Source organism: Pipistrellus hanaki (genome assembly GCF_964339955.1).
Source record: "Pipistrellus hanaki genome assembly, chromosome: 2".
NCBI classification, from domain to species: Eukaryota; Metazoa; Chordata; class Mammalia; order Chiroptera; family Vespertilionidae; genus Pipistrellus; species Pipistrellus hanaki.
The window spans coordinates 47,367,763-47,389,911 of NC_140504.1; the positions used below are offsets into that span (position 1 = coordinate 47,367,763).

Genomic DNA, 22,149 nt, shown 5'->3' on the forward strand with positions numbered 1-22,149 from the left:
AGAAATAAAAAATAAAAAATGCCCTAGCTTGGTTCAGTGGATATACTGTTGGCCTGCAGACTGAAGGGTTCCAAGTTCGATTCTGGTCAAGGGCACATGCCCAGGTTGCAGATTCACTCCCCAATGTGCGGTGTGCAGGAGGCAGTTAATCAATGATTCTCTGTCATCATTGATGTTTCTCTCTCTCTCTCCCTCTCCCTTCCTCTCTGAAATCAATTTTAAATATAAAAAAAAATAACTTTGTAGTAACAATATATCAGTAACACTAAAACAAATATAAGCAGATCAATTTCAGTTATTAATAGAAAGATGCTATCTAAATAAAATTTAGAAAAAAAACAATTTCATGCTGCTTAGAAAAGACACACCTAAAATAAAACTAAAGAAAAAAGGTGACAATAAAGAATGGAAAAATATATACTATGTAGATACTAACCAAAAGAAAGCTGGGTGGTTTCAAAATAAACACATAAAATAAACGAAAAAAAAAACATTGTAGGATTAAAGACATATACCTTAAAATAAAAAACTAACATAACTACATAAAACTTTTTAAAACTACATAAATATCTTTAAAATTTAAAATTTCTGTGTAGCTTACTAGAGACAGATATAGAGAGATAGAGATAGAGATAGAGATAGAGATAGAGATAGAGATAGAGATAGAGATAGAGATATACAAAGATAGATATAAATCAATAGAAATATAACAGAAACTTAACAAATTCACAATCAAATTTTTTTCTGTAATTAATCAACAAACCAAAAACTTAGTAAGTTTACAGGAGTCTTGAACAGCACAATTAACAAGCTTTATCTGGTGGAGATATAATATCCTGAACCCAATTTAAAAGAATTTTTCTCCCTCAGGCACATGCAGAACATTTCCCCAAATTGGCTGTGTTTCGAAACAAGTTTCAAAAGTGTTCAAAGAATTGGGATCATACAGACCACAACTGAGTTAGAAATCAATAATAAAAAGATTAAAAACTTGGAATAAAAAACACACTTCTAAGTACTCAGCTCAAAGAAAACAATCATAATGGAAATGAGAAAATACAGAATTGGACAATAACAGAGGATTAGCATTAACAGTAGCATCACAGTTTAAAACTGGAACTGCTGTTCAAGCAGGACTTAGCGGAGATTTGTAATCTGAAAATGAAGAAAGAATGAACATTAATGGGCTAAGTATCTGACCTAAGTCATGAAGAAATAACAACTAAATAGACTCAAAGAAAAGAGAGGAAGGAAATAAAGATAAAAGCTGACAATAAATGAAATCAAGCACAATAGAGAGGTGAAACAAAGCCCAAAGTTTGTTCTTAGAAAGTGCTAATAAAATTAAAAATATATATTGCAAGATTGATCGAGGAAAAAAGAAAATGGATATAAATAATATTAGAGATGAAAAAAAGGGGGACAATTATAGGCACAGCAGAGATTTTAAAGCAAAATAGAAATAAAAATATGAGAAAGGCTAGGCTAAGAAATTTGAAAACTTAGACATAAAAGTGAACAGCTTCCTAAAATATACATAATGGAATAACAGTGAGGAAATAGAAAATTAAATAGATCTACAACAACCAAAACAATGAAATCAGTAGTTAAAAATAAACCGCATGGCCCTAACTGTTTTGGCTCAGTGGATAGAGCATCGGCCTGTGGACTGACAGGTCCCGGTTCGATTCTGGTCAAGGGCATGTACCTTGGTTGCCAGCACACCCCCAGTAAGAGATGTGCAGGAGGCATCTGATTAATGTTTCTCTCTTATTGATGTTTCTGACTCTCTGACCCTCTCTCTTCCTCTCTGTAAAAATCAATAAAATATATTAAAATAATAATAATAATTAAAAATAAACCACGTGGCTTACACACCCTGTGGTAGCCAGGCTCCCATGTGGCTCCTTGAGATCAAGCTCCTAGTATCCCCTTCTCCCACAGTGAATAGGGCTGACTTCAATAAACCAAGAGGAAACTGGAAATGATGAAATATGACTTCTGAGGCTACATTGTAAAAGGCACTGTGACTGCTGCCCTGAGCTCTCTCTCTAAATCTGGGGGGTGCCAGCATTACCAGGCTCAGTTTGCTTCAGGAATGCAATAATGAATTCATTTTTCAAAATCTATAAGTTTTATTAACCACTTTAACACACTTAACATCTACTCATGACTTAAGAAAAAAATACTTAACTAGAATTAGAAATGTCACATTTGCCTGGCCAATATGGCTCAACGGTTAAGCATCAACCCAAGAACCAAGTTCATGTCATGAAGACACTCAAGCACCCCTATGAAAAGGTTCACTTGGCAAGGCTCTGAGGCCTCCTGTCATTAGCCTGCTAAGAACGGACAACAACGATGTGAGATATTTTGGAAGCATATCCTCCAGCCCCTGTGAAGATGACTATTGTCTCAGCCAACATTTTAATGATAACCCATGAAAGACCTTAAGCCAGAATCACCCAATGAAGCTGCTCCCAAATTCCCTACCCTCAGAAACTGTGAGATAATGTATGCTACTAGAGGCCCGGTGCACGAAATTCGTGCACGGGGGCAAGGAGGGGGGCAATTTCCCTCAGCCCAGCCTGCACCCTATCCAATCTGGGACCCCTCTCACAATCCAGGACTGCTGGCTCCCAACTGCTCACCTCCCTGCCTTCCTGAGTGCCCCTAACTGCTTCTGCCTGCCAGCCTGATCACCCCCTAACCACTCCCATGCCAGCCTGATTGATGTCTAACTGCTCCCCTGTCAGCCCGTTTGCCCCCAACTTCCATCCTCTGCCGGCCTGCCCTCCCTGAAGGGTTGATTGCCCCAAACTGCCCTCCCTTGCAGGCCTGGTGCCTCCCAACTGCCCTCCCCTACTGGCCATCTTGTGCCCACATAGGGGTAGGATCTTTGACCACATGGGGGCAGTCATCTTGTGTATTAGAGTGATGGTCAATCTGCATATTACTTTTTTATTAGATAGGATTGTTTTAAGCCACTGAGATTTGTGTCATTTGCTATGCAGCAATAAGTAATACAATAAAACCAAGCCAAAATGGTCTTAAAAAATAGTTCTATAATACATTCAAGGAATAGATAATCCCATGTTTTATAAACTGTCCACAGCAATTGTCCCCATTCGCTTTATGAGGCTGCATAATTTGGACGATTCAGTCAAAATCAGTCACATGTATTATTTTTGAAAGATTCACAAGAGAATCTCACCAATGAATGGATAATAAAAGTTCTAAACAAAATATTAGTAAACTGAATCCAACAATGCATTTTTTAAATGCATAACCAGGCTCAGTTTGCTTCAGGAATGCAATAATGAATTTATTTTTCAAAATCTGTTAGTTTTATTAACCACTTTAACACATTGAAGGAGAAAGACTATATATGCATATTAATAGATGAAAAAATATTGATAAAATTTAACATTTACCCATGACTTAAAAAAATACTTAACTAACTAGAGTTAGAAATGTCACATTAGCCTGACCAGTATGGCTCAGCAGTTGAGCATCAACCCAGGAACCAAGCTGATCTTTAGTCAGGGCACATGTCTAGGATTGTAAGCTCAATCCCCAGTAGGGGGAGTGCAAGAGGCAGCCAATCTATGATGTTTCTCACCATCAATGTTGTTTTATCTCTCTATTTCTCTCCTTCCCTCTCCCTCTAAAAATCAATTTTAAAAAAATCTATGTGGCCAAAACTGGTTTGGCTCAGGGGATAGGGCGTTTGCCTGTGGACTGAGAGGTCCCAGGTTTGATTCCGGTCAGGGGCATGTACCTTGGTTGCGGGCACATCCCCAGTGGGGGGTGTGCAGGAGGCAGCTGATCAATGTTTCTCTCTCATTGATGTTTCTAACTCTATATCCTTCTCCCTTCCTCTCTGTAAAAAATCAATAAAATATATTTTTAAAAAATCTATGTGCCTCCAATTAAAAATTACCTTCATATAAAAAAGAAATGTCACATTTATTGATGAAACCTTAGAGGCATTTTAGTTGCAATCAGATGCTTTTAAGGACACTCATTATCACCATTTCTGTTTGACATTATATTGGAAGTTTTAGCCAGTGCAGATAATATTTTTAAGATAGAAAGATAAATAAATAAAAGATATAAGTTTTCAATAGGAAGAAATGAATTATTAGATTTATTGTCAGATAAAATATAATTATGTAAAAATAATTCCATTTCCATATATAATACCTGTAATAAGCAATCAGAAAATGTAATTTAAAAAAGTGATAACAACTACAATAGCAATAAGAATTCACAATAGGGGAGCAGACCTAGGAATAAACCTAACAATATTTGTGCAAGATTTTATGAAAGAATTCTGAAACCTCACTGAAAGATTAGAAAAGACCTAGAAAACTGGTAAGATGAACCATGTTCACAGTTTGTAGGTCTACAGGTCTTGTGGATGTCTTGGGAAAGCTCTTTATCCCTGATGTCAGCGGCATCTTATCCTCAAGGAGTCTGTCTGATCTCTGATGTAGGAGGAGGGAGGCAATGTCACAGACAGGGGCAGCTGTCTATTCGTGGTTAAGATCCCTTCCACTGAGTTGGAGAAAGTCTTACATTTTCCAATGGACAAAATCTCCTGGTTGTAAGCCACGGTCCTCGAAGTCTTGTCTGCTGAGAGTGCACTGTGAAATGAATGTCACTAATGTATCCATTTATTAACCCGTCCCTGTAAACTGGTTGATAGGTTCCTGATAATAATACAGAATGTCTCCTTTTATTTTTTTTAAGATTTTTAAAAAATATATTTTATTGATTTTACACAGAGAGGAATTGAGAGGGATAGTTAGAAACATCGATGAGAGAGATACATCGACCAGCTGCTGCCTCTTGCACACCCCCCACTGAGGATGTGCCCGCAACCAAGGTACGTGCCCTTGACCGGAATGGAACCCGGGACCCTTCAGTCCCCAGGCCAACGGCTCTATCCACTGAGCCAAACCAGTTTCAGCCAGAATGTCTCCTTTTAGAAGGTTGATTCATAGGACCTTTCATTCAGATGCATAGGCTGACCAGTGACTATTTAATGAGGAGATAAGCTATGTGTTTACCAAAAGAAGTCGATTTCAGGTCAAGGAGCATATAAGGAGAGCTTTTGGCCAAGGGAAATTAAAAGCTTCTGAAAACTTAACTAGTTGAGCTTTAATGGTGCCATTTTCATGTTCTACCAACCCAGAGAGCTGGGGTGATGGGCACGATGAAAATATTGTAGAATAGGCCAAATACTACGAATGGATTGCATTATTTGCCCAGTGAATGAATCCCTCAGTTCCTGTACCTCAGAGGGAATTCCCAATTGGGAGTTAATTTTTCCCAATAGTAATTTACCTACTGTTAAGGCTGTTGCTTTCCTGCAAGGAAATGCCTCCACTCAGTGAAAACAAACAAAAAGCAAACATGCAAATCATAACGAGCATGTATGCGTATCTTTGCGATGGAGGCATTTGTGAGGGGGTGTACAGAGGCAGCTGATCGATGTTTCTCTCATCGATGTTTCTAACTCTCTATCCCTCTCCCTTCCTCTCTGTAAAAAAATCAATAAAATATATATTTAAAAATATCTGAAGCAAATAAAGCAAAGAATAAAGATTGTATAAAGCAGGTTCAGGTGTCCAAAGTTATTCTCTTAACTTTTCTGAATGTTTAAAGATAATGCCCTGTGGCACTGCCATCCTGACTTCTAACGAAGAGCTCTGGCTGCCTTTTCTTCTCTGTGTGTAGAGGTGAGAGCGAACTTCCTCAAACGGAAGGTTACCTTCACCCCAGTTCGTCTTCACGCGTGTGTGGCTGAGGCCTTTAGAAGAGCTGACATGGGAGCAATGACTGTTCGCTGGGCACTGCGCTGCTGTCACAGGCTGTGATGCCTCTGATTCTCACAGCTCTGTGAAGCAGGCACTCTGCATCCCTTGCCAGGGACGAGGGAACCCAGGCGTGGACAACCTAAGTATCCAGCCCCTCGTCCTGTGCAGTTAGTACGCGGTGGAGCTGGGATTTGAACCCACGGCTGTCACCACTCCACCCGTGTTTTAACCACTGCTGCTCACGGGCATCCATTGAAAGCAACAAGGTTTTTACCGCTTTCCATCGGAAGAATAAACAGAATGAGGTCAAGCACAATAAACCAGAAACCAAGCTTGCCATTGCATCCATGAACTCCTGCCACATGGCAGGTGCTCCATAACTGCTTGTGAAATGAGGTAGCATTTAGTTCAGTGTCAATGTTAGACTTCTCTCTCATAGCAGTTTCATAAGTCTTTGCAGGCACACACACAGGGACTGTCTCAATCAATGCCCCACCCCACCCTGTGGGACACACACACACACACACACACACACACAAACACACAACACTTAGAGCTCCTGGTGAGCTCCCACTTGTCTCAAATCTCTGCTCCACTCACCCTCCCCAGGGCCCTTCCTCCTGCTCCTTGGCGCTCAGGCCTGACTGTCACTGCTGCACTCCTGGAGGGAAGGCCCTGTGCTCTTTTCTCTCTCAGCCTGCACTGCGTGAAGGAGTCCCACCCTCTCCCAAATAGCCCACAGAGGTACAAACAGTAGCTTCTTTTGTACAAACAAAAGAAGAAGAAGAAGAAGAAGAAGAAGAAGAAGAAGAAGAAGAAGAAGAAGAAGAAGAAGAAGAAGAAGAAGAAGAAAAATAGGACAAAGAAAAGAACTGGAAGAGTTCTGCTTTTCAAACAAAAGTAAATAAAGAGAACAATCCTTCCTTTCCCCAGGAAAAGCCACTACCACTTGGATCGTGTGTATTCATTTTATTCATTTATTGCTCATTTGCCAGACAGGAGCCAGACCCTGGCCTGGAGGTGGCGGCTCTCCCGCACCCTTCCTCAGGACGCTCTGAGGTAGCCCTCTCTCCACCGGGCACCGGGGCACAGAGAAGAGGTGAACACAACCCACATTTCTAGGAGCCCGCGGTGAAGGATGAAGCAAAGCAAACAGTCACAATTTACAACGGTAAAGGCAATTCTAGGAAAGAGGAGGGAGGAGGAGGAGGAGGAGACAGAGAGGTGGGTTTGAGGGAAGAGGGGAGGGCAACAATCTGTCTGGACTCTCCCAGAGTCACATCTAACAAGACCCTGGTGGCCTTTTCATTCGTTACAAGGTTTCCCCCGCTGGCTCAAATCAGAGCTCTCTCTCTGATTAATTTTCGGAAGAGCAGGAAGAGTTTAATCATAGCAAACACAATGACCCCGGTTATTACGGCCTGCGTGGCTAAAAGCAGCAAATAAAGAACCCAGAACAGGCTCTGGTCCTGACGCTGGCCCTCGGCCACCGGCTGGGCCCGTGCCCAGGGCTCTGGGCTGGTAGGCACCCAGGCTGGGCGATCGCGGGCCACGGGCAGGACCAGCCTGGTGGGGGCGAGAGAGTGGGGAGTGCTCGGGGCCCTGGTGCTCGGACACCTCAGGTCACCGTCCGACAGGGCGTGCAGCAGCAGGCCAGGGGGCTGCCCCTGGCACCGCGGGGACTGCTCCGCGTGGCCCGTGAGGCCCGGGTGCTGCCTCAGCCACGCCAGGAACGGCCGCAGGTCGCAGTCGCAGCGCCAGGGATTGTGCCTCAGCAGGACCTCCGACAGCCGGGGCAGGCCCTGGAACACGTCGCCCGGCAGGGTCTGCAGCAGGTTGTGCTCGAGCCGCAGCCACTCGAGGCTGCGGAGGCCGCGGAAGAGCCCGCGGGGCAGGGCCCGCAGGGCGTTGCGGCTCAGCGATAGCTGGCGCAGCTGGGCGAGGCCGCGGAAGGCGCCGTCCGGGAGCGCGGCCAGGCGCGGGTTCAGGGTCAGCCCCAGCGCCCGCAGGCCGCTCAGGTTGCGGAAGGCGCCGTCGGGCAGGGTGCGCAGCTGGGTGCCGTTCAGCCACAGCACGCGCAGGCCCGCCATCTCCCCGAAGAGCACGGCCGGGAGCTCCTCCAGCGGGTTCTCGTGCAGCGCCAGGGAGGTCAGGTTGTGCAGATTTAGGAAGAGGCCGGAGGGCAGGGACCTGAGCTGGTTCCTGGAAAGCTTCAGGATGCTCAGGTCGCGGAGCTGGTCAAAGGCCCCGGGCGCCAGGGCCTGGAGGCGGTTGCCTTCCAGGTGCAGCTCTGCCAGAGCGCGCAGGCCGCTCAGCAGCCCCGGATCCAGAGCCGCGAGCCGGTTGGAACTGAGCAAGAGCTTCTCCAGCTTGGCCTGCGCACCCAGCAAGCCCGGGGGCAAGTGAGTCAGATTGTTCGCGGACAGGTCCAGCACCCGCAGGCCCCGCAGGTGCGCCAAGAGGCCGGCGGGGAGGGAGACGAGCTGATTCACGTTCAGGTAGAGGAGCTGCAGGTTCACTAGGTTCCGGAACAGGAGTGGGTCGAGGCGCGTCAGCGCGTTGTGGTCCAGATACAGATGCTCCAGGAGCACCAGGCCGTCGAAGAGCGCGCCCGGCAGGTCCGGGATGTGGTTGTGCGACAGCCGGAGGGTTTTCAGGTTCCCCAGGTCCTGGAAGGCGCCCGGGGCGACGGCGGTGATGTGGCTTTGGGTCAGCAAGAGGCGCTGCAGCACCGTCATGCCGCGGAAGCTGTCGCTCCGCAGGGTGCCGCGGCCCAGGCGGGACAGCATGAGGACCGTGAGGTTGGTGGGCAGGCCGAGCTCCGCGATGCGCTCCACGTCGCCCCCCGAGCACTGCACCGCGTCCCGGACGGAGCAGCTGCAGGTGGGCGGGCAGCGGGAGGGCGCCGGCTGAGCGCGCAGGAGCGCCAGCACCGCACACAGCAGGGCGCCCCGCAGCATATCGGCCGCCTGTGGGGACAGCACACAAGGGCAGACATCAAACACTCGCGTGTGGCCGAAACCGGTTTGGCTCAGCGGATAGGGCGTCTACCTGCGGACTGAAAGGTCCCAGGTTCGAATCCGGATAAGGGCATGTACCTTGGTTGCGGGCACATCCCCAATACGGGGTGTGCAGGAGGCAGCTGATTGATGATTCTTTCTCATTGATGTTTCTAACTCTCTATCCCTCTCTCTTCATCTCTGTAAAAACTTAATAAAATATATATTTTTTAAAAATTTCGCGTGCGCTCTTGTAACCCTGGGCATTTAAGGTTGCAGAGGCGGGATTCCTCCGCCAGGATTATCACTGCCTCTGTAATCCATATGTAAGTAAGTCTCCCGCTTTGCTTAGGGATGCAGGTTCTCCTGGGTGGTAAAAATCTATCCATTCGTTCTGCACCGCGGACGTCTCATTCTTTTGTTTTACTGATTTCCCACTCTCTGTACAAAGCATGGGAAGGGACGTGTTTGCAAGCTAGAGAAGAGCCAATACTTTAAAATCTTTACATGGGCCGAAACCAGTTTGGCTCAGTGGATAGAGCCTGCGGACCGAAAGGTCCCGGGTTCGATTCCAGTCAAGGGCATGTTCATTGGTTGCGGGCACATCCCTGGTGGGGGGTGTGCAGGAGGCAGATGTCTCTCTCTCATCGATGTTTCTAGCTCTCTATCTCTCTCCCTTCCTCTCTGTGAAAAATCAATAAAATATATTTTAAAAAAATAAAAATAAAATCTTTACATAGAACTCATTAAGTAATTATTCCCACATTCCAGCTCCAGCTGTGGCAGAGCAGTGCCCATGGTGAAAGAGCTCTGCTCTTGACTTTATACTCACCCAGGGCTGGCTGTAGCCAAGTCACGGAGGAAACAGCAAAGTGTTCATATGACAGCCACCACCTGAATCCTTTGGTCATAGCTACGTTATATCTGCGATACCAACTCCTCTAGGAGAACAGCGGACACCCCCAAATAGTGAACACCCTCAGCCACACTGGGAAACGCAGGAAATAACACGTACCACTCAATGCCAGGCGTTCTGCCCAGCACTTGTATTTGAATCGATTCATTTCATCTTTACCTAACCCTATGAAGTACATACTATTATTATCCCCAAAGAATGAAGAAACTAAGGCATAGGGCGTTTAAGGGACTTCACGAGGGTCCCAGAGCTAGAACTGGAGAGTAGTATATCTGACTGAACCATAAATAAGAAGCTATCATTTCTAAGCTGTTTGAAAATAAATACTCCTGGCATTGAATCATCTTGAAATACACACAGGAATACGAATCTGCCAAAACAGTGTTTCCCAAGTGTCATTTTACACAAATCGTTTCTCGTAGCTACATTCCATTTCTTATGCACGCATGAACTCGCCAAGCCCCCTAATTTTAAAATATCCGGCCTTACCTGGAATGGCACTGCTCCCCAAAGCAACTGAGAGGCTGAGAGCCTCGCCTGTGATTCGGCACTTTCCGAAGGAAAAGGGCGGGACCCTGCAGCCTCAGGATAAAGACTTCATCAGAATGAAAGTCATGGGGAGGGCCCTATCTCAGGAGGCATATTCGGGATTTTTAATACAAGTATTTTCAAACTGAAAGCAACTATATATAACCTACATCCTGCTGTCAAAGCTGAATGACAAGAGCAGGAGAGAGAGAAGTTTCTCCATAAATGGCACAACCTAGCTCTGTGGAGCTGGAAGAGCTCAGTGATACACTGCAGTAGCCACACCCCTGGATGGGCCAGGCTTGCCCCAGGCTTCCTTTTAATGCCACACTACCCCGGTTCTCTAATCCAGTGTTTCCCAAACTTCTGACATATGTGTACCCCTTTTATAATTTTCATAACGCTGAGTACCCCGCGTACTCATGAGAACGTAGAATTAGGCGCAGCTAAGCACGGTGCAGTGCATATCCCCACCAAACTCCGGTGCAACGTATACCCCCACCAAACTCTTCCCGGACCCCTGCGGGTACGCGGACCACACTTTGGGAAACACTCTGTGAGTCTAATCCATTCTCCTCCTCCTTGGATGAATAATAAGGCTTAGACTAGCCTCCAGTGCTCCACTCCATTTTTTTTTTTTTTTAGAATTAATAAGGCTGAAAATATACTCAAAGATGTTCAGTTATGCATCACTGAGTGAGTTGAAGGGTGTTCACATGTTCAACTTAGGACTGTCAAACTGCCTCCCACAGCAGTTGTACCCATACGTGATGCCACCTGCTGTGCAGGACAGACCCTGTGCTTCACAGCTCTGCCCATACTTGGGATTGATTTTTTTTAAATATACTTTTTGCAATTCATGTCGGTATGGTTTTTAATGGGCTCGAGACTCTTTTCATAGTTTAAGGGCCACTTCATCTTCTGAGAAATTCAGCTTTCCTTTGCCTATTTGTCTATATGCAAAATATGTATGCTATGTCTTTAAAAAACTGAACTATAGGCATTTTAATATATTCTGGATTCGAATCCTTGGTTGGTTATAGGTGTTATAAATATCTTCAACTAGTTAGTGGTTTGCCTTTTAACCTTCTGTATGAGGTCAAAAGACCTGAGTCTTGTGGTAGGCAGTTATCCATCTTTCCTAATTTATGATTTTTGTGTCTATTAAAATACCCCCCACCCCTTCCCTCCAAAATCAGAAAACTATTTCCCTATAACGCCTTAAGTTTATAGCTTTGTCCTTCACTTTTAGGTCCATTTAATCCATCTATAGTTGGTTTTTGTGTATGATGTGAGTTGAGTCCAGTTTATTTTTCCCATTAGGATACCCAGCTGTCCTAGCCCTGCTTCTGTAAACCCCTTCTTCCTCACGAACCAGCACCTCATCAGTGACTGGGTCTGTGGGTCTGTTTCTGAGCTGTTTGAAAATCCTTCACCGTACCCCATACGAAAATAACTTTTCATGTTCGAAGCCTGAAAATAGAGTGTTTTATAAAGGGCGAACTAGACATTTTCATACAGCATTGGTGGGCATAAAAATTGGGGCAAACTTTTCAGAGAAAAATTTAATAGCATCAACCAAATTTAAAATACAGTATACACATTCTGTATGTATAGCCATTCCACTGATAAAAAATATACTTCATGGATATGCTTATCTAAATGAGCATAACACTTATTGTGGATTTGTAACAGAAAAGGAAACAAAAACCTAAATGGCCATCACCGGGAACAAGATGCTTAGATTATGGCAGGTCCATGCAGTGGGATGCCGTGCAGACTTTTAAAGTGAATAAGGTTGAGCTTCAAGTGCTGACGTACTTTCAAAGACACACTAAATGACAGAAAGCAAGGGCAGCGGAGCATATGCAATGGGATTCCACTTGTGTAGCATTTTTAAAAGCATATATTCACATGAGGATATACACATATTTTTTTCCGGGAATGATACACCAAGAAACCTCAGTATTCACCTTTTGGGGGAGAGGCCAGGGAATAGGTGGACTTCCTTATATACCTTTCTGTGAGGCTTAAATTTTTACTAAACATGCTTATATCACAATTGCATTTTTAACATTTAAATGCAAAAATAAAGTGATTTGGAAGGGAAAATGGCATCATTAAGGGAAAAACACATAAGGATAAAGGTATTAAAACATACTGGAAAAAGTCAAGGCTTGAATTGTGAAAGAATAAACATTAACCTCTGAATCATTGAGTGGAGTGGTGCAGAAGTGATCCTTAAATTATTTCATCCTGGTTAAGAAAAATTCCCTGATCCATGACATTTGCAGATATAGAAAAAGCATTGAAATCCAAGCAGTGTTTGATGGAGCCAAATGCTGTATTGGCTGAAATCACCTCTAAGTCATGAAGTCCTAAAGCACAGGGAAGCCACTCTCTCTGCCAGGGGTCATGGGCCATCTTTGAGCTCCAATCAAGAAAAGGAACTCGAGCCGAAAACAGTTTGGCTCAATGGATAGAGCGTCGGCCTGTGGACTGAAAAGTCCCAGGTTCGATTTCAGTCAAGGGCATGTACATCGGTTGCGGGCACATCCCCAGTGGGGTGTCTGCAAGAGGCAGCTGATCGATGTCTCTCTCTCATTGATGTTTCTAACTCTCTATTCTTCTCTCTTCCTCTCTGTAAAAAATCAATAAAATATTTGTTTTTAAAAAGAAAAAAAGCAACTCAGGCCAGAACACATGCTGTGGTGGCACAGTGAGTCAGACATGCATAGGCACACCAGGTGAAAGGCCCTTTGCCCAGGAAAAGGCCGGGGAGCCAATGTGATGGAGATTGAGAAGAAGTGCTGTGGACTAGTCAGTGACTTGGAGTCAAATTCCAGCGAAGCTTCTTTAGCCTATTTCCCCAGGAAGATCTCCAAGTTTTGTTCTTTGAAGAGAGCAGGGCATTTTGATTGCCCGAGAAGGGAGAGCTGGGTCCAGAAGTTGCAGACAATGTAGCAACACTGTGAGTTTATCCACTGAATAGACACGGTGCTGAGAAGCATTGAGTAATGAAGTTGATGGCTCTTGTGTTCATCTTTGGAGCTGGGACCTATGGAACAGGTCAGAAACCTGCTGTCCCAAATGGCTTCTGTATAAGCCACAGAGCCCTGGCCTACGAGGTTTTGGCCATTCAAAAGCAGGAGTCTGCCTGGATGAGACATGCTTTTCCGCCCCCACTGGGGACACAGAGGCTGGGACTCAGCAGAAGTAACACCTGTGGAGTAACCACAACCCCAACTATGAACAGGGACAGTCTCGTTCAAACTCATACAATTCCTTCTGTCCTTCCTTACAATATATGGCTAAGAATAAAGTAACTGGCAGTAAGTGAGGGAGAGGAAGGGAAGATAAGAGGAACTGTGCCCACAGCAGCAGGCTGTGGGGACATGATCATGTGCTAGACAAACCATAGTGCATGGGAGAACGTGAGCTCAAACTGGTGTTCATACCACCCCAGTCCACCGGATCACAGCCCGCCACGCAGCCCACCGCAGAGGAGGCATGTCTCCTGCAGAGCCTGCCATACGAGGCAACACCTTCCCAAGCACAAACCTGCCTTCCCCTGGGGTTTCTATGGCCAGCAGTCAGCTCCACAGCTTCTCCCCCCTCAGAGGGCGCTTTTGGCACCCACAAATACTTCACTTCAAACGCACCGTCTTAAACATGGTATTAGCTTCTGGTTTGATCTTCCCAACTATTAATAGACTCCCTAATTTTATAGTTCACCATTTCCCGCAGACCTCCTGCCACTCAACATTTGGCTTTACATTGTATGTGACCACAGACATAAATGTGGAATGCTGCATTTACTTCCTTCAAAAACCCAAAGTGAGCCCGGCTGGTGGGTTCAGTGGCTGAGCACCAACCTAGGAACCAGAAGGTCACAGCTTTGATTCCCAGTCAGGGCATAGGTCTGAGTTGCAGATTCAATCCCTGATTCTCTCACATCATTGATGTTTGTTTGTTTTTAATTGTTAAAAATGTTTTTATTTCAGAGAGGAAGGGAGAGGGAGAAAGATAGAAACATCAATAATGAGGATCATTAATTGGCTGCCTCCTGCATACCCCCCTCTGGGATCGAGCCAATAATCCAAGCATGTGCCCTGATCAAAACGGAACCATGACCTCCTGGTTCTTGGGCTGATGCTCAACCACTGAGCCACGGTGGCTAGGCACCATCATTAATGTTTCTCCCTCCCTCCCTCTCTCCTTCCCTCCCTATTTGAAATAAATAAAAACAATCTTTAAAAAAAGCAACCAAAAAACCCCAATGTTAAAAAAGGAAATGGGAAAGTATTAAGCAGGAAAATAAACCCACTGAACTAAAGAGCAAACATGTATAAAGACACAGAAAAAAGAGTGCTATTTTATTCATTTAGATTTTTATTTTGAATGCTTCAATCAAAAAAAAATTTCATACAGTTATTTACAGTGCTGAATGTACAATTATGAATGTATGCCTTTTTGACATCAGGGTACCATTCTTGAGCAGCAATATAATTTTAAAAATATAAAGATGCAATATCATTTCTGATATAAAGTTTCTTAAAAAAATTCCAAAGTCTTAGGGAATTAACAAATCATAACAGGAAGTTAACTATTTTATTAATTTAATGTGCACATAATTACCAAATTTTAATACATTAAAAAATATGTGTAAATACCCACAGACTGTACAAAAATTAACATCCCATATTTTGTTAAAAGTTCCCAACCACCTCCCACCATAAATATACAAAATATGTCAAAATTACATGCAAGAAATCTTAGAACATTTCCTAACGCTTGAATTTTGCTCTTCTCTGAACAGTGTATGTATAGCTGTTTTGGAAACAGAATATATAAACACTGATATTTTTACCATGCCTTTGAAACTGTGCAGTATTTTCATAAACAGGGGTAACAAAATAAATACAGTAAAAACTGCAACAGTTCTGTTTAAATGCAAGTGCAATTTGGAAAGCTCTCAAATGCAAGGATTATAAAACTAATATAAAAGTATTCATTTTGTTGTTGGCTTAGCCACTTTTATTCAAGCATTATTTGCAGCAATGCCTTACAGCAGTTGGTGCTAGAAGATACAAAACAGTCACCACTATTTATATTTGAGGGAGAAAAAAAAACTTTAAACAACCCTGAGGGAGACACACATTAAAAATCTTGTTATTTATTTAAAAAGTTAAAAAGTTACATATCATTATTTAACAATTATTTTCCCAGACATTTCTGTCCTTAAGTATGTGCATAAATAAAATTTAAAGCGGCAATATTAATCTTAAATCAAAATAATATATGTACAGATTTTAAAATTTAGGTCTGTATACACTCAAATAATTTAATGTGAAATTAAGAATCAAAATTACTACGTAATGGTGACCTACAGAGAGAGACCTCTATCTATGGCACTGAGTAGGACGCACACCTACATTCACAAACATTCCTCAAATAACATTTCTGGAAGCTCAATTACAACTTGAACAACCCACTTAGTCTATGTTCAAATCTAACTTCCTACAAATGCTTTTCCACCTACCAAAAACCTTATTCCTTTGAAAGCAATATAGACAGATGAGATATAAAACTCTTATACTATCTAAATATTTAAAAAAGGGAGGGTGTAAAAAATATAGCTCTTTATGATCATGCTCTTAAAGATGTTAAATACAATCTGATAATTGAGTTTTTTAAGCTGCTACTTAGCAATTACCTTAATTATACGCTTCAGTATTTAAATCAAATAATAAGATTTACAATTCTGGGAAAATCACTGACGAATAACACTTATACATGTTGAAAATAAATGTGGAAATTATAAAACAATCAAGAGAATAAGTAACTATAGAAAACAGTGCTAATTCACAGCTCAAGAGGTCTAAGATGCATAGCTTCATAGAATCATCCATGGAACAATTGTTTTATCATCTAATGTGTAGTAATAGCGTACTATGTTTTTTGATGGAAACTTTTTTAGTGTATGTGAGAATCATCAGTGGCAATAGCAATAACAGTGATCCTGAGTGTAACTTACATTTTTCTATAGTTACCAAACATCATTCATATCTCTGCACCACAAAAAAAAATGAGAATCATTTGATTCTACAGTTCTGGGTAACATTTGGTAAATTGGTAAGTACAGATCAGGAAAATAATGACCAGCTAGAAGTGAACAGTATACACATGCTATTGGTTAAGGAAGAACACAGGATAATATCACATACTTTTAGAAGTTTAGTGTCCATTTTACAACAGTATCAGTTTCCTTGTTTATCCAATAACTGTGGGCTTTGTCAAACTACTGTATCTTACCTATAAAGGCATTTTTAAAGTTACTTTTATTTTGTTTAGAATTTAAGCTTTAACTAGGCAAAACAGAAAGGTGAAAAATATTATTCACATTTCTTTTGATTCAATTAATGTCTATTAACTTTATTTCCATTTTTCTTTTCTCCCAGAAAATGCCATCACCAAAATATGTTCATTTGTAAACATCCAATCCAAAATAAACTCTGATCTCTAGCGCCACCTAATGGCATAAAACAAACTCTCGCCAAGTTCATTCTGCTTTGAACGAATTCAGCAGTTGTTCAAAACCGCTCATTTTTTAAGCCTTATTATTGATAGGATAGACATACATCAAATATTCAAGATTTTAGAAGGCAAAAATCTAACTAAAAAAAAATAGCAAAAAAAAAAAAAAAAAAAAGCTGCTCACTACTATACAATGTCTTTAGAAAATTAAAAAAGCAGAAAATAAAAGACATTTAAAATATAAAACTTGAGAGGGAGGAAAAAACAGATATGGAGAGATATCAGAAAGATAGATCCACATCTATTACCAAAAGAAATAATATTTTTCTTAATGAAAAAAGTTTACATTTAACTAAAGCAAATTACACTACTGACCCCAGACAAGACACAAACACATTGTTTTGAGGGACATCTCCAAAGACAGACAGTGAAGCACCTTGCTGATTAAAAAAATAAAACCCAGGCAGTTTGTACAGAAAATATAAAATTGTAAGTGGAAATTACCTGAGTTGTTCTATAAGCAACACCATTAAACTTACTCCTAACTCTAGACTATCAAAGGAATCTGGTGAGTGTATATATAATTCTTTGGAAGAAATGTTGGAATCAAATGAAAACAACAGGCTTTTTAACTATTTTCACTAGAGGCTAATCATAGATTTAGGGCCTTTTCTAAGAGTTGTGAAAATATATTTAAAGATGTAAACTAAGTCTCAAAGGCTAATGTCTAAAACCCTACCAAATACCTACTTTCTTCTATACCCTATATACCTATATATCAGTAAAGAGTATTACTGAGGGTAACAATCAAGAAAATTGTGGAAATACAATATTCAGAGTTACTGAAGAAAGAGGACTTCACAGATTGATTATTAATTTAGCTGGCATGCCAATCTTTTATTTTGGTTTCTTTTGTTTTTTTAAAAAGCTCTGAAATCACCTACTATAATATATCAGAAAGAACACAGATTGAAATGATGCCATCTGACACACAGGATCAGAAAGTCCTAAATTACATTCTGTTCAATACTGCTACTAACATCCCACCAAGACTGATGCGCTGCTACGTAATGGTGATGATTTGACATGATCCATTTTCTTTAACTAAAGTTTTAGCTTCTGTTGTCGTCTGGGGTTTTGGTGGCCATTCTGGGTCAACCAAGAGCTCTTGAGCCAGATACATGTACTTTGCTTTCGGCATCTTCTTTCTACAGTCCAGGGCACAGGGCAAGCAGCATTTCCCCCAGTAATCCACTGACTCCTAAGGAGAGAGGAAAAGAACACCCCAGTAGATTAAAGGCTGCTTCTTTTTAACAAGTTTGTTAAAGCAGAGTATGTCAACATAAAAAAATAAGAGGAAATGACTTTTAAGCATAAACAAATGAAAAAAAATCCATGTAAAAAAGTAAGCTTTCAATTATTTAGGAACATTTTTAAAAGTTAGATGTTTTAGTTATCAATGTAATATTCTTTATTTTATTTAGATTTATAGACCTAACCTCTTGTGTATATATAAATTTATTTTCCAATTTCTTTTTGTATAAATACATTTTAAAAATAACTTGCAGATCTGGATAACACAAAACTATTGCATCAAGAATTATTTTATTTAAACTATTCAGAAAGAGAAAATATTTTTAATATTCAATATGGAAACTCTCATCTATCCCAAACTACCTTTGGTACTAGATCATTTTTGGAAGAAAACAGTGTAAAAAATATCATTGTTACTGTTAACATTACCTTTCAAAACCTAAAAATGAAAATATTGTTAGGTCAAAATTAGAACTTAGATCATGTTTAACATCATTCACTTTTTTTAAAGCCACATTTTCATTCATACAAAAACAATTTTATTTTATAATGATGGTTACTCTTGGTGCTCTACCTTTAAGAAAAGGTACATACAAAGCTATAAAGCAAGTACTATTTCTTAGTATTATTTCATTATAAAAAGCTCTGCTGTCATTGAAATCCTTCTGATTAATCCTGATGTTTTTAATGACTGTGATCTTGAATAATTCTCAAAGAACAAGAAAGCAGAGTCCCTTGTTATTGTAAAAAAATATATAAATGCAGTAGAGGCCTCAGAATTAATCTTAACTGTAATTTGTGGTAAAGAAATGAAATAAACCCAGTTGACTGGGTGTTGTCCCATGCACCAAAAGGTTGTCTGTTCCATTCCCAGTCAGAGTACATGCCCAGGTTATGGACTCAATCCCCAGTAGGGGGCGCGTAGTAGCCAGCAGATCGATGTTTCTCTGTCACATTGATGCTTCTATCTTTTTCTTCTTCTCCCTTCCTCTCTCTCTAAAATCAATACAAAATCTTTTTAAAAAATGAAATAAAAGAAAACTATATCAAGAACTAATTATATCCACCTCTAAAGAATGATCAAGTTTTAATTATTTTGGCTTTTGTTTCTCCAAAGCAACAATCCCAGGTTGTTTTGTTCTGCCATTAATACATAACCCAGTCTACAACTAGGTCTAATCTCAGTTGAAACAATCTCACCAAATGGAAGTATAATGTAACTGAGAGGAGCATTCTAAGGTTAACATCCAAAATATTTTCATGATCAAGAAAGGCAGATTTGTTATATGTGTTCTTAAACATGTTTCTACATTTGCCACTGGAGAACAGCAAAAATATTTTAATATGAAAACTCTTAAAATTTTTCTACATTTTGAATTGGTCGGTCCTCTTATTTTATTGAGACAACCACCAGGAACCTACTACTCTTTCCTTCTTCAAAACTGTGGGCATGTGGCAGCACTAAGACCACTATCAATAATAACTGAGTGCTTTTAAAGGTTTGCTTACTTTATAAACAAAACACAGTAAGCTGCGCTGCTATAGAGAATTTATAGGCAAAAACTGTGTTAACAAGTAAGGTATACAATTCTGGGAGGAGAGAGGAGGTAGATTTTTGATTAGCCATCTAGCTAAAAAGAGCTATTACCATCACCTTAAAGGAAGCCCACAGACGGGTTCTTCAGTGACCCACACAACCAACACTTCCCTTCCAGGGTAGGCCCGCACACAACAAACCTTAACATTTAATCTGAGGTGTGGGCTCACTACTTGGGTCTTTTTTCCAAGATGCTTAAAGTCTTCGATTTAGTTGCAGAAAAGACCATTGTTCCTAAATCAATCTGAAAGCTGTCACTTTTTATTTTATGGCATGTAGCACTTTGGATCACAGGAAGAAATTAATGGTGAATGGTGATTGTAAGAAAACAAGCAGACAAAACAAAACAAAAAAACAGAAGCATATAGGCTTTGTCTGTCCAGATGAGCCGGCAGGGCTGAAGGACAATGCAGAGCAGGCTGAGTTAAGAAAAGGCACAGACAAGTGTATGCAAATGGAAGACACATACACATCTCTAAATCCACTGTTCCCCACCTGCAGAAAGTGGGCAAGCAATAAAATTAAAGCCAATTTCATTGCAAACAGAATCACAACTGAATAGTATTCTTTCTTTTTTAAATCCTCACCAGAGGATATGTTTATTGACTTTTTTTCTTGAGAAAGAGTGAGAGCGAGAGAGCGAGAGCGAGATACAGATGTGAGAGAGAAACATCAATTGGTGCCACACCAATTGGGGTAGCGAACTTGCACTGTTTGGTGTACGGGACAACACTTCAACCAACTGGACCACCCAGCCAGGGATGAATAGTATTCTTTTTACATTAACATGTATGTTTTTAAAAATCCTCATGTCCCTATAAAAAGCAAGATACACTTGTTATAATTCACAGGAAACAATAGGGATACCCCCTCCACTGTAATTAAACACGTATTTTGTTCCTATGTCTTCACCTCCCCCAAACATCATATACAAAAATATATACTATAAGCAAGAATAGATTTGTTAGTTTGCAAGTACAAACATACCACACACATTCTCAAACACAATATAATACACCGGTAGAGAAAATAAAAGGTGTTACAGGCATGCTGGAATGAAAAATAAATCCAGAGAGAAGATGGTGGCAAGAGGAGAAAAGCAAGCACTGTGCAGCCAGAAAGCGAAGAGGGGAGCACCACAGGACTCAGAATGAGCACTCCGGTCTCAGAAGCAGGAGAACACATGAGCCTCAGCAACTAGAGCTTCTGGTTGGCTCCTGAAAGGAAACCTGGCTAAATAACCACGTGTATCCCCCGGAAAAGGGAAAGAGGCTACCACAGACCAACAAGAAACCACAAAGAACATCCAATAAGTTCTACAGCTAAAATTCTCCTGCTTCTTAGACCATTACAGACTTCATTCTAGAACCCCAATGCCAGTTTAATCTTTGCAGTGTCTTTTAGGAAATGTTTTCATGGGTAGCATGTAAAATGTAAAGCCAGGCTTGCAGGACATGTTATAATGGTACTATGATTTTCATAAAAGTCTTCTTCCATACCAATCCTGAATATAAAACAAATAAGGACAATGAGAATTAGCATTATAAATACATAAGCTCGAACAATATTCTAAGTGGCATAAAGACTATAGCTAACACTTGGATTTTCCCCCAAAAAATAAAAATATAAAGAGGCACAAATCCTCAGGCAGGATCAAACTATAATTCTAGTTCCACATCTACCACTAAGCAGCCACCAAGACACCAAGAGGCCATGCAGCACAGATTTCTCAAACAGGGTAAAGCTGTATAGAGATGATGGGACACTCCACTGAATTGTTTTCATTCAGTAGATCAAGGATGAAGTTCAAAGGCATTTATTGAAGAACTAGAAGCCTGGAGCAGAGATTCGTGTACCAGTGGGGTCCCTTGGACTGGCCTATGGAATCCGGCCAAAATCGGCTCTTCGACATCCCCTCAGGACTCCCTGATTGTGAGAGGGTGGTTCTCGGGTGACACACCCTGGAATCAGGCTCCTTCCTCTCTGGTCCTGGGTGTATCACCCAAGAACAGCAGCTGCCAAGTCACCACAGCTCAGCAGCTCCTGTGTTGAGTGTCTGCCCCCTGGTGGCCAGTGCATGTCACAGCTACCAGTTGGAGTGTCTGCCCCCTAGTGGGCATTGCGCATCATAGCTACCAGTGGGACAGTCTAATGGTTGGATGGTTGCATAGGCTTTTATATATATAGATACTTTTGCTTGAAAATCATGGTATATCAAGATTTTTGTTTTTTGGTCAGAGAATAAGTCTTAACATCTGAGAAATATTTAGCTACGTAAAAGTTTTAACTTTGATTATTTGCATGTGTTTACTTAATCTGTTTTCAATTTTATTCAGGCCACCTAGCATCTAGAAGTAAAACAATCACTAAAGGAAATAAATTAGTATTATGTAAAAATCCTTCCTGTATCTGAATTAGGTTAGCTGCATGAAT

General features: G+C 41.4%; 2 protein-coding genes across 7 annotated transcripts in view; both read right to left on the reverse strand.

Moving 5' to 3' along the window:
- Nucleotides 1-6,780: 6,780 nt before the first annotated feature.
- Nucleotides 6,781-10,375, reverse strand: GP5 (glycoprotein V platelet). Of its 2 annotated transcripts, none has more exons than XM_084875681.1 (2): nucleotides 10,230-10,375; nucleotides 6,781-8,794 (listed from the first exon to the last, which is right to left on the reverse strand). In XM_084875681.1, the coding sequence occupies exon 2, from the start codon at nucleotides 8,783-8,785 to the stop codon at nucleotides 7,160-7,162; it is 1,626 nt and encodes a 541-aa protein (XP_084731807.1). In that variant the 5' UTR covers nucleotides 8,786-8,794; nucleotides 10,230-10,375; the 3' UTR covers nucleotides 6,781-7,159. The 2 variants fall into 2 exon arrangements, with proteins under 2 accessions (XP_084731807.1, XP_084731808.1); XM_084875682.1 differs by lacking the exon at nucleotides 10,230-10,375 and adding an exon at nucleotides 9,657-9,703 and having other exon boundaries at nucleotides 6,787-8,794.
- A 4,265-nt stretch (nucleotides 10,376-14,640) lies between these two features.
- Nucleotides 14,641-22,149, reverse strand: part of ATP13A3 (ATPase 13A3) — a 92,033-nt gene continuing 84,524 nt past the window's right edge. For all 5 annotated transcript variants that reach the window (XM_084871504.1, XM_084871506.1, XM_084871502.1 and 2 more), the window contains one exon: nucleotides 14,641-18,066. In XM_084871504.1, the coding sequence (XP_084727630.1) occupies nucleotides 17,869-18,066 (198 nt within the window). In that variant the 3' untranslated portion in view covers nucleotides 14,641-17,868. The remainder of the gene's footprint in view (nucleotides 18,067-22,149) is intronic.